General features: G+C 42.9%; 1 protein-coding gene across 4 annotated transcripts in view; it reads right to left on the bottom strand.

The window, feature by feature from the left end:
• The window catches only part of DSE (dermatan sulfate epimerase), a 66,049-nt gene that overhangs the window by 28,316 nt on the left and 19,770 nt on the right, over positions 1-17,963 (bottom strand). For 3 of the 4 annotated variants that reach the window (XM_077812975.1, XM_077812980.1, XM_077812976.1), the window contains exon 2: positions 8,953-9,421. In XM_077812975.1, coding sequence (XP_077669101.1) covers positions 8,953-9,421 — 469 coding nt within the window. Of the gene's footprint in view, positions 1-8,952; positions 9,422-17,963 lie in introns of those variants that run through there. The other variant, XM_077812977.1, reaches the window with a different exon arrangement.

Genomic DNA, 17,963 nt, shown 5'->3' with positions numbered 1-17,963 from the left:
ACTTTTTGATTTGGCTCCTACCTGAAGGGAAATACTGACAATCTTATACAAGTAGTATTGCTTGAGGCAACTTGCTTCTTAGATGCTTTTCAAGATTCTGGGCTGCTGCAAGATGGCATCTATTTTGGATTTGACACCTTTTAGGAGTCAATAAAACGTCAGGTAAAAAGTTAGAGCCTATTCCTGTAATCCCCTTGTGAGTACTGACATAAATGGGACCATTGGTTAATTCCATGCAGCACAATTTAATTAACTAGGTTCCGTGGGAGTAAACTGAAGGTGGCTCTTTAAGGGAAGTAGTGAAGATGGATTCCATATCCACTTAAAACATTAGAGGAAGTTTTAGATAGGCATAACTTAATTAGAATATGGGTAGGACACTGGCATTAATATTCTTACTCTTGTGAAAAGTCCCATGAGATCTTAAGCGACCATGAGTAGTCAAGAAGATCTCTGCTTCATTTCTTCACGGCATTTCCAGTGCCCATAATGGTGCCTTAAATTTACTCAAGGACAAAGTGTGCCAACTAATGTATTACCAAACACTACTTCCTCTTTACTAGGCTACCATCTTTTTTTCATATTTAGTTGGCTTCTGTTCTATTAAGCCACCATTTCTCTTTTCAGAAACTGTTTTCTTTAGTCTCTCCATCATTTTCTCTAATCTCTAGTGAGGCCAAAATTTAGCAGCACTAAGAAATATTAGCAGAGAAAAAGTAGATTAAAAACAACTCCTAACCTGAATTGCTATGGAATTATTTTATACCCTTCAAACATTTTGATGCATTTGCTCTAATTTAGAAAAACTCATTCTTTCACATTCATATACAGCTCTCTCATTGATGAAAATAGTTAAGGCACTATCAAGAGGAAACTTTTAGAAAAGATTGACTGAACAATCTTCATGCAGTGCACTTCTGTTTTTGAAACTAGGGCTTCACAAGACAGTCTCATACTATCTTATTGTCAACATCATTCTTCTGAAAACTAAGACAAAACATAATGGGTATTATCTAGACATTGTGATGTCTCTAGAAGTTCCCAAGGACTTGTGTGACTTGGGAGGTATCTGAGGAATGCTCTGACAGTACAAGAAGGGAAAGGGGGACAGGGTTAGAAAGAAGGGTTGGACCTGGGTTATCTAAGAGAATACCAAACTAAAAAAAAAAACTATCAGCGTTTGCATTAATCCCTGAATTATTAATTTTCACAGGCATTCCAAAATCCATTGAAGTATATGAAAAGATGCCTATTTATTTTTATAGGCTTCAGATCAGGCCTCTAAGAAATTACCCTTGTCATGTTAATACGCCCAATGTAAAACTGAATAGGGACATAACAATAAATCCCCCAAATTTGGCTGATCTTAGATATTTCTATATCTTGGTAGCAAGTGTCCTTTGGTGTTTAATTTAAAGAAATCACATTCCATAACTAAAGGAGTTAATCTTGCAAAGTGCTGAATACCTTTATCTCTCAATGTAGACAATGTGGTGTGAGAATTTTCAGCACCTCTCAGAGGGTGCTCAGTAGTTTGCTGGAGTGGCTTCTGAGAAAATAAAGAAGATCTACAAAAATTGCCCATCACTATTTCTGTGGGTCCTGGAAAAAAAGATGTGCCCATGCTCCTTTTCCTAGTTCTGCTGCAGCAGTCACAAGCCATTCCCAGAGGTGTTATTGATGGTGCTAGTACACAAAAGAGAAAGGAAGTACTCACAGCCATGTTCACTTCAGCTCACTTCAAAACGTGGCGGGTGGGAAATCAGCATTGGCCATATGTAAAGGGCAAAATTATTAAGGAAAGTTGTATTAAAACCACTTTCAAAAACACCCTCTTCTCCTTCTATATCTACACATGCAGGGAGATTCCATATTTTTGTCTTTCATTAGAAGAACGACTGTTTGGAAATTGTAGTTCTAATTAGTATTCATCATAATCCTTCTGTATTCATATGTTATAAAGCTTGTTTTACTCGTGCTGAATGCCATAACAAGGTACAGTGCCTTGCAGAAACAGATATTATATATATTTTATTATTTCAACAGACTTTCTGGTACTTTGCAGCAAATGTTTATACCAGACACGCCACAAAATGAGCTGTACTGTAAACTCTCAATATCAATTTAACCATTCTTTCTTAGTAAGCCAAGCTGAGCTTCCTGTTGCAAAGATATGAAGAAACACTTTGGCCTCATGATAAAATTTACTTTAAAAACAACCTACAGATTCTCTTTTTTTTTCGGATTTTTTTAAAAATTAAGAAATGGACTGGCCAAATGATTGCTGTATCCTCCATGCCTCTCTTACAGAAGTTTCCATGACACAATCTTATGAACAAAAACCCAGTTGACCATTATTTGAATATATCTGATGACAGTTACTTATGAGTCCAGGAGATAGTCCTGCTGTGAGACCTCCATAAACTGGTCATGGTGCAATCTCCTTTCAGCATACGTGAATTCTGTACTGAACCGTACCTGGACATTGATGGAAAGAGTGTGGTGGGCTCCCTAACTTTGAACAAGGTATCCCAAAAGGCTAACGGGTTGTGGGTTAACAAGGGATGAGATTTACAACACCATAATCTCTTGTTAGTCATTGCTTCATTCACTACTGTTTCGCTGGAAAGTTCGCATTTGCTTGACTACAGTTCTTTCACATATAAGGCCCATTGAGTAAGACTTATCTTCAGATTGTACTCCCTGCTAAGCAATGTGATGGCAAAACGTTTGCATTAACAAAGTGGCCTGTGGACAGAGAAAAAAATATTTTGACCTCTGCCACACAGATTTTGCCTTTCAGAATGGCCAATCTCACTGTAATAAGAACAGAGAACGTGTGAAAGTAAAGGGCATTGGATTGCACAGTTTGAAGGTTGGCTGGGTTAAAAAGAAATGCTTTAAAAGTTCTTTATCCAAAATATAAAACCTGATGAGACTCTTATGTCTACATGATGTGGGTCTCTGATTACATCACTCATTTCTGGAAAAGGCTTAGCAAGCATATGGAAATAATCGTTATTACATATCCCATCAGCCAAAAATGCACATTTGCTAGGGAAAATTCTCGAAGCTAATGACATATAAAATGCCAGGGAGCTAATCTATAACCTCCATAATTATCCTCTTTTCTTTAAGAAGCTCCCCAAACAACATACTATGACTTAAATAAAAGGACAAACTTTTCCTGAGATTTCAGACAAATTTCACGTGTCAAATCCCAGGAAAACCAAAACAAATTATTTGGATAAATGGGGTCTCTTTATCTTCTTAATGTTCCAGTGCAAGCATTTTTAAAATGTATCCTTTGATTAACTGTTAGAAAACTGCCTTTCTGTTGTGTGGGCTCTTTCTTCCTTACTAGATTCCAAAGGATCCCCTGCTTCCATATTATTTCTTTGACGATTGACTATGCTTCTCCATTAATAGTTGTTCTTTGTTTACTTTAAAAATAACCCTCATCAGGGTAGCAGTCAGTTATATGCTACCAACATTTCCTGTTGTAACCAACAGTTCAACTTTCTGCTTAGATCTTATGAATGGGAACTGAATTAAGGTTTCTCTTTATTACATATTATAAATTCACTACTGTAATAAAAAGATAAAATCACTTAGGTTTTCTGTAATTTATATAACAGCATCATAACTATACTATGGAAAAATTAAACTATATTCAAACAATGGAAAGCCTCATTCACACAAGAATGAAATTTTAAAATGACAAGTTTTACTCTCAGTGCACTCCATCATGCCCTGGAATAAAGCCTGTGGCACTTAGAATCACACTTATTTTATTTAAATATGGCCAAAGTCACCAAAACTCCTGTTTTGGTTTTATGGTAGATCTTAAACACTTAAGTGAAGTCATCTTCACTTACAATTATAAAAATTAAGGGTGTTAACTTTTAGATTCAGTGTCATCTTCACAGAAATCAAAGCAAAACCCAGATAAGACAGCAGAAGGAATCAAGCTGCTAACAACAAAACTTTGAGAAAGCCAGATTTGAAACATTCCAATCTATTGAGATGAATCCTGTCAATGACAGAATGCCATTTTAAATAAAACAATGTATCTACCCTCACACTTATTAAACCAGTGAGGTTGTACTAATATCAACAAGAAAGGTATTTTTCTTCCATAATTCCAGGCAATTTGGTATATTTAAATAAACTCTATAGCAAGACAGGTCCAAGTTTTCTGACGCTCCATTCCTGTGATACTGCATGGACTGTTCTATTCAGTATAGGTTCATCTACCAGGCTCCTCAGCATAGTATCTGAGCTCCATCTAGTAGTCCAATAGTATATTAAGCAATGTAACGAATATCTGTCAGGTGTTTGTTCTCTCATCCTCTCTCAAGGGGGGAAAAAGTATTTGCAGTGGAGCATGTGTTGCTATGTATTTATGTTTGAGAAAGCAAAGTCAAAGAAACGCGTCTTGCTCTTAGAGTGAAAGGTGGCAGATAAGCTTCACCCTTATTGTATAAAGTTCCTTTGTGCTAGAGGAGTGAAGTTGACAACTGGCATCTTCACTGTGGAGCTTTAGTTGATCTTGCGGATACACTGGAGTCTGAAGAGTTGTCTGCATAGCATCTCTGTGGCAATATGTGGCTATCCAACAGTTCCCAAGTTCACTTTGGAGAAGGAAGTCACAAGAAGGCATTTACTTTCCATGATTTGCTGGGTAGCAGAGAGACTGAAAGCTGGGACATCCTGAATAGCTCAAGAGCCAAATTCTCTCCCTGAGTGCAAGGCCGGAGAAAAAGGGTTTTGCGCAGCAAATTGCTACAGAAGTCAGGGAACGGAATCCTTTCCCAAGATTAAAAGTCAAAATGTGTGTTTTTTAATTGTTGATCCATGTATTTGGGGACCTAATTGCCATGCCACTATCTTTCTCCCCAAATCCCCTTTGTGTTGTGTGGCTAAAGCCTCTGTTCTGTGGCATTCTCCCACGATGCCCAGCCAGTGCAGAATCTCTGCATCCTACTCCCCCCCTCCCACTCTGTTCTATTCTAGTTCCTAGACCATCATGATAGGGTTTGTTGGGTTTTTTTAACCCCCTCACTTCATGATGCAGCAGTTCTGCTGCCTTTCAAGTCCTAGGATACCTATGTGGGAGGACTGGGGAAACAGTGAAACTAAATCCCTCCTGAGACTACCTTGCGTCTGTAAAGAGACCCAGAGGCCATCTCCAGGGTGACAGACTCTTAATAAGACTTCTTAGAAATAATACAAATTAAAAATAACTTGCTTGGTACTCTGAATAGTTTAGGTCAGGGCAGGCCAACGATAGATTTTGATAATGAACAGTCACTGCTTTTTATTAAAAAGCAATCTATGAAGAATTTTTCCTGTGTATGCAAATTCTAACAAAATGAATTTGCATATAATTCACCTCTTTCTCTATCTCACCTCTCCCAAGGGTTTTATCTGGGCTTGGAAGGATTATATTTTTAATCAGTAAATGTTGACAAACGTCGATTCTACCATACACACACAAACCAACGAAAAAATAATAATCATTATGTATAAAACGTAGGCAAAGAAAGAAAAACACTCCTTGAAAACGTATTAATTTGATTTGAAGACATTTTCGTTGTGTGTTTTGACCTGTGATATGATGCTGACAATCTGTATTTCAACAGTTAAAGCTTTCACTTTTTGAATTTCAACATCTACTATCATTAAATTAGTCTGACCCTTCCTCTCGCATAATTTTCCACAAAAGTGAAAATACAAATAGATAAAAATAGAAAAAAATGCTTAAAAATAAACATTAGAATTTTGATGGATATTACGGAATTCTGCCCAGCCTAGTTTTATAGAGCTGCAGCCCCAGTCCTGCATGCTGCTCCGTGTGGGCTCAGAGGCATTAGCAGATAGTTTGTACGTTAATCTTGAATAATCTTATTTGTCATTTTCTTTTATTCTGTGTCTGTCACTTGTAACTATAAGGAACGGTGATTAAAGAAAAGGGAAAGCGCTGACCTCAAAACACACTGCTATTGAAAGCACAGGAGACAAATGTTAACTCTGTGCAGTGTATGAAAACAAAAAACAGGGTTTAAGAGGCAATGTAAATCCATTACGTTTTCCCTCTAAAAGTTAAATCATGATCTAAAGCAGGGATCAACAACCTTTGGCATGCGGCCCGTCAGGGAAATCTGCTGGTGGGCCAGGATGGTTTATTTACCTGCAGCGTCCACAGGCACGGAGCCCCGCAGCCCTTGGCGAATGGAATGGCGAACTGCAGCCAGTGGGATTTGCGATCGGCCGAACCTGAGGACGCTGCAGGTAAACAAACCGTCCCGGCCCGCCAGTGGATTTCCCTGATGGGCTGCATGCCAAAGGTTGCCGACCCCTGATCTTAAGTGACACTTACTATTAAAATACAGGAAAATCAACAACTGCTCTACACTGCAGAGGTTGCATATTAAGTGTAGGATGCCTGTTAGAGACCAAGCACCAGGGTTGGCTTATAAAGAACAAAGATTTTCCAGTCCAGACAGCTTAAAAAGAAAATAGAATGGATTTAGTCCCCTCCCCCCACCTTGGGGAAAGAGATCAAACGAAAAAGTGTGCACAAAAACTACTATAAACTACAGCATAAGCAATGTAGTTCACAATAACATGGGATTCATTAGCCAACTCAGACCAAGATCTTCCCTGGCTAGTCCTCTTTCTCCTGATGTTGCTGGAGATTTGTTTCTTTCAATCCTGTTTCCTTTGCCCCAGGTTCTCATTTGCTAACCTGCTGCATCTTTGCCCTCAGCAGGGTTTGGCTAATCTGGCTGTCCCAACCATTAGTAGTCTAGCAACCACTACCACTAGCTGTTACAAAGGGGTGTACATTTGCCTATTTTTCCTTTACCTAGGTCTAGGATGAATGAATGCTGCAGATAATAATGAAAAGAAAACAAACAACAGAAGAATGCACTACCTTTCACACTACACTCATAGCACAGTTGCTCAGACATAAATACCACTCAAAACACAAAATCCCAGACTAGGAAAGATAAATGAATTTCAAAGGGAGAACAAGACCAGACAAACAAACAAAAACCCAAAGTTTCTTCAAGAGACACATTATCTTTTCACGATGCCTCATTAATTGAAAATCTGATGTGTACAAGATAGGTTCTATGTCAAATGGGTGCTGCAAATCAGGACTGAAAAGCTTTGACAAATTAGACATTTCATACAATATTTAATTAAGAGAGCAAATGCCATGTGTCATTCTGAATGACAGTTTGATTTAAGTCATCTGAAGAAGTGGGTTTTTTACCCATGAAAGCTTATGCCCAAATAAATCTGTTAGTCTTTAAGGTACCACCGGACTCCTTGTTGTTTTTATTTAAGTCAATGTTATGAAATTTGAAATTAAATACTGGAAAAGACATCTATATACAGTATTAAATCTTGCAGATGAAGAATGTCATCTCGCACTTCCTTTACCAGGGAGAACCCTACTAGGAAGGTAAGAAATTGTACCACCTTATAAGAGAGAGATACTTGGTTTAAAAAAAGTCTCACAAAAGAAGTAAGTGGCAGCACATACATTAATATTTCCTAAAGGCCAGAATCTGACACTGTTACTTATGCTGAAGGTAATCTTTTTTCTATCTTAGGGTATGTCTATACTAGAAACATAAATTGACCTTTATTAGGTCGACTTACAGCCACCGCAGTAAATTACTGCAGTGGCTGATGTCCACACTTCCCTCCTTGGGTCAGTGGAGCACGTCCTCACCAGGAGCGCTTCTACTGACCTAAGAGGGGCAGTGTGGGGAGCCTAGTCTCTCAGTTCCGCTTGCAGCTCCCTGCTGGGAGCCTGGCTACCCCACAGGCTCCCAGACACCTGGGGGCTGCCCCTCCCACCCCTTGCCAAGAACTGGGGGAAGCTGCCCAGGGCTTCTCGCCTCCCCGTTCCCTGCCGGGAGCAGAAGGGAAGCTGCCCAGGAATTCTCGCTTCCCCATTTCCCACCAGGAGTGGGGGCGGAGGAAGCTGCCCAGGGCTTCTTGCTTCTCCAGTCCCTGCCAGGAGCTGAGGGGGAAGCAGCCCGGGGCTTATCACCCCTGGGAAGCAGGGTCCAGCTGCCCCTGCTTCTTGCCCCCAACCCACTCCTGCTCCCTACCAGGAGCCAGGTAGCCATGTCAATTTCAGCTGGGAGTGGGGTCGAGCCAGATCCCTGCTGGGAGCAGGATCCATTCTTGTCCTGGCTCCAAGCAGGGAGCAAGGTCCAGCCTCACAGCTCTTTAGGGGAGTGGGGGGCAGCTGGGCTCTAACTGCCTGGCTTTCTTGTCAATTTCCCAGCTCCTGCCATGAAATTGAGAAGACATCCAACAACAGTATCTTCAGTGTCTACACAGCCACTGTTTTGCCCTAACTACATTGACATAAGACTTAGACCTCTCATGGAGGTGGAGTTATTATGTCAGTGTAGTATGGCACTTATATTGGTGGGAGGAATGCTGTAGTGTGGACACTGACATAAATAGGTTGATGTAAGCTGCTTTACCTCAACTTAACATTATAGTGTAGACCAACCCTTCATGCCTGGCAAAGATAAAAAGCCACCCAAACATCTCATGCACAAACCTGGGGTGAAACCCTGGCCCCACTGCAGTAAGTGGGAATTCCGCCATTGACTTCAATGGAGTCAGGCGGTTACTTCAGGATTGTAAACTGATGATTCTGTCACAATTAGAATTATTTGTAACAGCCAATGCTCAATGAAGATTTAAGAGTGGCTGGTGCACCATTTCTAATAGAGGGCAAATTAATTCTCAGTATTTGTTAACAAGTTAAGTATAGAGACAACTGAATTATGATTTGCATATCAAGCGAAATATAAAAGTCAGTACCTTATACTAACATACTCTCACACATTCGTTCACTCATTCAATTACAAGCAGAGTTTATGCAGTAAGAACAAAAAGACAAAAATCTACCAACTAGGCTGAGCCGCCATCCTTTCCATGTAATCCTTGGCCATATTTATGGCTTCGATATTCTTGGGGTACAGCACACAGAACATTGCCAGGGCACCCAGATTGTTGCCATAAATTTCATTCCACCGAGCACTGAACTCCTTGGGATCCCAGGGAGGAAGGTAGTCCAGGGGACTGGACAGCATGGTCTGAACTGCCTCAGTCAGACGAGCTGCAATGTGCTGATGCGTAGTGGCAGCCTTGATCCGCAAGTCCTCCACCTCTCCTTTAGAAAAGTACAGCATGGGGTAGCTGTCGTAGTTGGCATTGACAAAAGGAATCACAGCGCTTGGGTTCTCATCGGTGCTGGAGGCCAAAGCAAAGCAAACGACATGTATGAAAAACACGCTGGGAGCCCCCCGTGTGTGAGTCCTCATTGTGGCATCAGATCTCCAAGTCTCAATGGCAGCCAAACCATCTTTAACATATCCTAGGGATGACAAACAAGAGTGAAAAGGGGTCATTAGGTACAATTCATTGGACAACAGTTACCATCACAGCATATTTCACTAGAAATCTGATTCAGTCTGGAATTATAAGAAAACATGTGTGCTGTACAGGTGGCTTTTAAATCATTTTTACATTGATACTTCAGATAAAACCCATTCTGAGCAACCAACTTGAAAATCAGGGAAGCTACATTTTTGGGAAGAAAGGTCCTTTCCCACAAACACACCTTTACTCAGATTCCAGAGTGATGAGGATAGTATAATACACAGATAGATACAACTCAATATAGAGCTTAAACTCTTGACTTCCTAAGAATCAGAATAATTATGACTGTGCCTAATGTAAAACATCACTGACTGTGCTAGCTAAGGTGGGGGAGGGAAAGAGAAGCAGAGATTACATTAACAGCAGCCAAGACTGAGTGCTGGATTGGCTGATGTTACCAGCTGTGGAGTAAAGATTTTGGAATGCAAGAGGTTTGTGCTGGGGTCATTTTATGCTTTGTACAAGGCCTCTGGTTCTGACACGTCTTCGTTTAAAAAAGAAAAAAGCAGCAGAGTCCTGTCAAAGCACATGAAATAAATGGCCCGTAGGGTGTGTGGAGTTTTTTTCTTATTACTATTTTAAAGGGCCTTCCATTTTGCATGTGGAGATTTATAACCAGTCACTAAAGAAGCAAAGCTGAACAAAAGCACATTTTCCTAAATAAATGACTGTCTTAAAATGTGCTTAAATGACAAATCTATGCAGAGGTTAAATGTGTTTAAATATAGGTAGTTATTTTTTTAAAATTACTAGCTCTCTAGCTCCGGGTTTCAGACAAATCAAGGCTAGGATCCCCCGGAGGAAAGTCAGGGAATTCCTGAAATTCTTCGGCGGGGAAAGGTTACAGAAAGCAGACTGAAGAAAGACAGTTTTATGTAAATAATGAAGAGTAGTTTTCAATTATTAAAAAGAGACGTAGGCTGAGAGAAACCAGCAGCCAAAATCAAAGAGAAAATGAGTTTTCTAAGGAAAACGTGGTTCATAGATTCAGAAAGAAAAATCTTAAAAAGCTAAAGTACACAATTACCTCCTGCTTTCCCGCCAACCCCACATACACAGAGAGGCCAAGAGTTTCAAAACTGAAGTTAGGCTATGTCATGTCCATATCTAGGCACCCAGACCCTGATTCAAAAAGGTATTTAAGCACATACAAAGTCAATGGGACTACTTATGTGCTTAAAGTTACACATGTGCTTAAAGAAAAGGAGTACTTGTGGCACCTTAGAGACTAACCAATTTGAGCATAAGCTTTCGTGAGCTACAGCTCACTTCATCGGATGCATACTGTGGAAAGTGTAGAAGATCTTTTTATACACATAAAGCATGAAAAAATACCTCCTCCCACCCCACTCTCCTGCTGGTAATAGCTTATCTAAAGTGACCACTCTCCTTACAATGTGTATGATAATCAAAGTGGGCCATTTCCAGCACAAATCCAGGGTTTAACAAGAACGTCTGGGGGGGGGGGGTAGGAAAAAACAAGGGGAAATAGGTTACCTTGCATAATGACTTAGCCACTCCCAGTCTCTATTCAAGCCTAAGTTAATTGTATCCAATTTGCAAATGAATTCCAATTCAACAGTTTCTCGCTGGAGTCTGGATTTGAAGTTTTTTTGTTGTAATATAGCAACTTTCATGTCTGTAATCGCGTGACCAGAAAGATTTTCTTTTTGCGAATACAGACTAACAAGACTGTTACTCTGAAACATGTGCTTAAGTGCTTTGTTGGACTGGAGCCCTAAAGAAGAGGGAGCTGTTGGGTACTGGGCACTTTTGAAAAATCAAATCATGATTCAGGTGTCTAAATATGAACTTAGGAGCCTAACTTCAGGCACCCAGTTTTTAAGTTTTTGGCATGCTATGCGTCTTCTTTCATGTGTACCACCAGGATAAAAATAATATAAATATTCTAGATCAGACACCAGTTTCCAGCACAATAATTCTTTTAACACTGAGTAATAGGAGGAAAAAAATTGAATAGTGCATTTATAAGTGTTTTGTTACATTGGATGAATAAGTTCTGTGTCTTTTAGACAAAAGAATTATGATAGAGCAATTGTGTAGATTGCTGGGGAGTATTTCTATTATATCTAATACCTCTCTCACACACAAAGGTTTATCCGGCTATACTTAAAACTAATCCTATCAACCAGCTGTAAACAATGAATTCCTGCAACAGAATATTCTGACAGGAAGGAGGTAAGAACCAACCAAACCAGTACATCATGTTTCAAACATGATGTGGGTTTCCTAATAGTTCTGAAGGACTGTTTCCATAATAAAAGCCACAGTTTTCCAAAAGTCCCTTTAATCCTTTAGATCTGAAAAAAAAAAAAAAAGATTAAACAAGATAAACCAGAAAGGATTTCTAAAGAACAAGCAACAATTCCTGATTCTAGAATAGGAGGAAGAATGAAATGTTTTCTTCATGGTCATGCATTGCAAGAAATCACCCTGCTGCTCACAGAAGAAGCAAGACACAGACATTCAATAGGCAAATTCTTCATTCCTCTCTCTGGTTCCAGTTCAGGAAAGTACATTACAACAACAATGGGACTTAAGCATTTGCTTACATATAAGGATGCCTGCTTAAGTGCCTTCCCAATGAGAGTCTCTCTGAACAAACAACACAGAAAATACACCGAGCATTTCCTAGGATCTTTGCAAGGTAGATCACATCTTCCTAGTACCCCACCATTCCATTAACATCAGTCAATACAAGTGATGCATCATTTCCCCCCTTCATAAATTTCTCAATATGGAACTGAAATATAAATGCCAAATTCACCTTTTTTCCCCCTTCATACATTTACAGTAACCATCATACAAGACTGATTGACCTGAAGATAGGCTGTTGTAGGAATAAACCTCATCTTCTTTCATTATATTCAAAAATCAAGATCTTGAAGAAAGTCAGCAGATACTGGTAAAAACAGTACTTTAAAATCATTCCTGTTTATATTTCATGTATCTAGGCGTAAAATGTTAAATGATCATAAGGATCTTCATAAGCTGAAGACAACATACGATCTCTAAAGTTCAAAAAGGCCCAAATCATGTCCCCTTTTTCATTAGTATCTAGGGGCCCCAAATCAGCAACAGCTATGTAAGGGAGGAGGAAGATCACAGGGTATTCATATTCCTTCCTCTAGATTCTATTCTCTATGGAGGCACCATCCACAGCAGTATGGAGAGGGTCAATGGAGTAGGACCCTGGCAAGCCCACAGGATCACTGTCTCTGTGGACCCACTGTTCGAACTATTCTACATACAACAGGGAGGGACACAATTACTTTCCTTGGACTCTACAACCCGGGTAGGGGGCTGAACTATTCTTCACCAACCACCACAGAGGATCCTTGCCCAAAACCCACTAATTTGGGTTTTGTGAAGACAAGGAAGATGTGGGAGTAAGTGATTAAACAGTCAAAAGGCAAGACAAAAACTTTGGATCTTAGCAAGGTTCATTTGTGAATCCCTGGAAACCTTCATCTTTATAAAGAAGCAGCACCATTGATAATGATACTAATAATGGAAACAATCACACAGCTTTAAGGATCATGGAATATGAAAAGCTGCAATAATAAAATCATAAATAAAACTATAAATAATGATGATAATAAATAATGGTGAATAATTACAGGTTATGCAGCCCTATACACACTGGCGCCACCATTACAGACTGTGTCTCACCCCCAGGGAAGTCAGATAGCAGTACAACCATTGCCCTCTCTTGTAGGTTCTGATGGGGGGGGACAGCTTTCATTTAAGGCTCCAACAGAGGCTCTCCAGGAGATGTTCTACCTATTTGATAAGATTAGCACACTGGAAGTGGCTCAGCATATAAGACATGCACACGGTCAATTTCTTATCTCCAGTTCGGGGTTGAGATTCCCCAGTAGGAGCACAAAGTTAGGCCAAAATTGGGCCCCACTCCTCTTCTCCTTTCACTTTGGAAGGAGGTGTGTAGCTGCAGTTTTCCACATAACCCCACATAATCTGAGTTATGTTCCCATATCATGAAGTACAAATTCTCCTCATCCAGATACAATAGAGGCACTCATCTGAGAAGAATCTATGATAATGTAAGATGGTATTGTGAACAAAGAACAGGACAGGAAGTCAGGAGATCTGAATTTCATTCCTGTGTCTGCCACAGAGCTTCTTTCATCATCAGACAAATTATTTAACCACTCTGTCTATGATTCAGCAAAGCATTTAAGCCCATGATGAACCAAATCCATCCTTGTTCAGCAAAGCACTAAAATCCATGGTTAAGTCTCAGTTAAATCAATGCGACTTAAGTACATGGTCAATTCATACTTTGCTGATAGGGTGTCCAGGTGTCCAGTGTTCGACTGGATCTATTGACCGGACACCCAAAGTCCAGTTACTGCAAGCAGGGGAGGCACCGAGACATCACCCGCACCAGCCCCTAGTCAGCCCTGGCCACCTCCTACCTGCATTGGATGGCTGCAGCTCCCAGCCCTGGCTCTGTAGGTGAGTCCCTCCAGACCCACACAGGGAGTGAGGGAGAGGGGAAAAGCAGTGAGAGATGGAGGGAGGGGGAAAGAGGAGCGAATGGTAGGTTGGGCCTCGTGGGGAAGGGGTAGGCAGGAGTGGGGCCTTGGGGGAAGAGGCAGCATGGGGTGAGGCCTGGCAGAAGAGGCAGGGAAAGGGAGGTTCCGGCACTCCTGCTGGAGTGTCCAGTTTTTAAATATTACAAAGCTGGCAACCCTATTTGCTGAATAGGGATGGACTCAACCACTTGCCTAAGGGCTTTGCTAAATTGGGGCTTCTGTGCTTAGGAACACAATTAAAATGCACTTTGGGTCCATCCTACCTGAAAGAGTTAACACATTTTAGAATGTTCTCCATCTGTCTAATGGGCAAAATTTTCCCCCACCTTACATGGTTGTTTAAAGAGTAAATTCATTAATTTTTATATCTATCTTCAGATGCAAGGTGCTATGTAAGGGCAAAGGATAATATTTGGCCCCAAATAGTAACAATTATACTAAATAAATCCACATATGTTTTAGATTCACTACAATTGCATTAATGTATATAGTGAAATTCAATTATTGTAGTAGAATTCATTTATTTTGAAAATTAACTTCTGTAATGCTGAATAACCGTTAACAGGACAGTTAACTGATTTATATTGTTTGTGTATTGTTCTCTTATGTGTTTTTTTCCTAAGATACTGAACATTACAGAAATCAAATTATTTTGCAAAAGAACAAAAAACCTGATTTGAAAAGCTGGGGCAATTCCAAGTTTGTTCAGATAATTGGCAGCTCATACAATCAGATATCAGTGGCAAGAGAATCAATACACAGACATGCTGCCAGTTTGTTAGACAGAAAGGTTAGGATACAGGGCAGTCAGATCACTAAGATCCTATCATAGACTATTATTTAAATTAAGAGATTTCCCTTAATCTTCTCTCAAAAAAAGAAACCACACAGTAGCCACACACAACTTGGAAGCTAAGCTTTAGGAAGACACTCAACATCTTTGGGAAAGAATTTTCTTTGTCTAGTTAGGAGGAAACCACTCACTGATACAGTCAAGTGTAAAAAGAGGACAAATGTGCTACAAGTTTAACTGAGTAATGTGACAGGGTCAGGCCAGATGGCTACTGGAGAGTAATTTTTTTTTGAAGCAAAAGATGTTTTTATTTGCATAACACACTTACAATGTAAAAACAGCAGCATATGCAATGTGTAACACAGCAACCAATCACAATTGTTTTCTCATTAGCTTCAGGGGAGGCAAGTGTTCAAGCTTGCCTGGGCCCAGAGCGGGGGGCTTCCTCGACTCTCGTGGTCTTCCACCCTTCCGAGTCACCTGGTGGCCCAGAGCAAGGGGGCTTCATCTACTCTTATGGTCTTCCACCCCCTCGAGTTACCTGGCGCCACGCCTGAGTGTCACCAACAATTCCCTCCTCTGAAAGCACCCAACAAGAGGGGCAGGCTGTGGGGTGGACAATCCGGGGGGGGGGGGGGGGGGCACGCGTACCCATGTGTGGAATGACCTCTCTAAGGTGGTGGTGTTCGCAGCAGCAATGGCTGGGGCCTCTTACTCTCTCCCCCAATCAAAGGGTCAGACAAAGGGACCCGGACGGGGACACTGAGCAGAGAACCTCGGACAGCGCCCACCGCTCCTCAAAAGCATCAAGGGAGTCAGTGGACGCCGCCCAGAGGAACTCCGTCCGGATATGTAAACGGACCGAGGATCGGAAAATGGCCCCACAGTCACAGGAAACTCCATCGGCCAACCTCTTCCCTCTGGTTTTATAGATGGACGTTTTAGCCAGGGCCAGGAGGAGGTTAACTAGGAGATCCCGTCACTTTGTGAGGCCACAGATGGGGAGTGCATAAATAAAAAGGTGAGGGGAAAAATGCAACCAAAAACGTAATAGGAGATTTGTGAGGAGCTGGAACAGGGGCTGCAGCCTGGTGCACTCCAGATATACGTGCGCCAGGGTTTCCCTCACAAAAACAGCACCAACCCTGTCAACCCAGGGTTGTCCCACAAAAGGGACAAGTATCTGGGATGGGGGTGAAATGTGCCAAATACGTGCCCGTGCTCACAGCTCCGTGAAGGAGCCGCCAACTGATGTCCCCAACGGGCCTCGGAACCAAGGTGGAATATAGGCTGGCCCACCGGGGCTGCTCACCCTCCAAAGGTCTCACCACTTTGTGTCGGGGCGGGACACTAGGGTGAGGGCGTGAAAGGTGTGGAGCGCGAGCGTGTATAGATGTTGCCTTGGCGCGGTCTGGAAGCGTACCAGCTGCAGTTCATGCAGCCGGCTCGCAGTGAAGGGGTGAGGGGGTCGATCAGATCTGCGGGGCAGGGGTCCAATTAAAAAGTCGGGCGGGCATGGGGTAGAGGGTGGGCGGGGCGTGCCCTCGAGCAGGACCCGGTTGAGGTAAGCTCGAGCAGTGGGCGGCAAAGTGGCCTTCACCTCCTGAAGTACGAGCTGGGGGGTACAAGGTCTGGAGAGCCCCATGCGCCGGGCGAGCGTCAGGGGATCCAGCCAGTCTCCCTGGTCGTAGTCCAGAAGGTCTCCGACTCTCATGACTTCTGCCAGGATCAAGCTCTGGTGCACCGAGCGGGACTCCGCCACCTGCACACAGAGCTGGGGGTTGTGTAGCAGGGGCTCCGCGAGAAGAGCTACCCCCTCGGTGGCCGCCACTGTTAAAAACAGTTTCCAAGTCCGGAGGAGGTCCTGGTAGAAGATCGGCTGCCCAGAGAGGTCTCGCGGAAGACCTCCCGGACGGAGATAAAAGAGCTGCCGGTCGTATCGGAGACCTCGGATGCGGTGCAGGATGGCGTGCGCCAGTGTGCTCCACGCCGAACTGCCTGCACCATAGAGGAGCCTCTGTAGGGCCTGGAGGCGGAAGACACGGACCTGAGTGTGTAGACACTTCAGGCCTTGTCCTCCTTCCTTCGGGGTAGATGAAGAACCCTTACAGGGGCCCAGTGTGTTCCTGACCAAAAGAACCCCAGAATCGATGTCCGGAGGTTGGTCAGGAAACCTGGGGCCGGGACCAGGGTGTTGAGCCGGTACCAGAGCATGGACAGGACTAGTTGATTAAGCCCTAGCGCTCTCCCTCGGAGGGAGAGACATCGGAGTAGTCCTGTCCATTTCCAGAGCCGCTCTATCACCCCACCCTCTAAATTTTCCCAGTTCTCCAGCGGAGAGGGATGCGTGGTAGAAAGGTAAACGCCAAGGTAGAGCAGCGGACCCGCGCTCCACCGGATGGTCTGAAGCGCGGGTGGGAGGGAGCTCGCCTGCCGCCAGTCTCCTACCACCAAGCCAGAGCTCTTGACCCAGTTGACACGGGAGGAGGAGGCTGCCAAATAGATGGCCTGGCAAGCCTCCACCCGCGCCAAGTCGCCGGGGTCCTGGATCACAAGGAGCACATCATCAGCGTACGCCGACAGGACCAGCCACAGCTCCGGCTCCCGCAGCACCAACCCTGTCAACCTCCTGCAGAGGAGACAGGGGAAGGGCTCGATCGCCAGAGCATACAGCTGGCCTGAGAGGGGGCACCCCTGCCGTAATCCTCGCCCGATGTTGACTGGTTCAGTCAGGGTCCAGTTGAGCTTAACCAGACACTCTGCGGAAGCGTACAGCACCCAGAGAAAACCCACAAACTGGGGTCCGAAGCAAAACGCTTGCAGAGTGCTCAGGAGGTACCCGTGGTCCACCCTATTGAACGCCTTCTCCTGATCTAGGGACAGGAGGGCGAATGACAGACCGTCTCTACGCCCGAGTTCCAAAAGGTCCCAAACCAGAAATAGGTTATCAAAGATACTGCGGTCCGGGACGATGTAGGTCTGGTCTGGGTGGATCACGTCCGCCAGCACAGACCCTAGCCGCAGCAAGATTGCTTTCGCTACGATTTTGTAGTCCGTGCTGAGGAGCGAGATGGGACGCCAATTTCGTAAATCGCGGAGGTCCC

The sequence above is a fragment of the Eretmochelys imbricata genome, chromosome 3 (genome assembly GCF_965152235.1).
Source record: "Eretmochelys imbricata isolate rEreImb1 chromosome 3, rEreImb1.hap1, whole genome shotgun sequence".
Classification (NCBI taxonomy): domain Eukaryota; kingdom Metazoa; phylum Chordata; order Testudines; family Cheloniidae; genus Eretmochelys; species Eretmochelys imbricata.
Note: the sequence above shows the minus strand (reverse complement) of the source record. Positions and strands in the feature narration are given on the sequence as shown.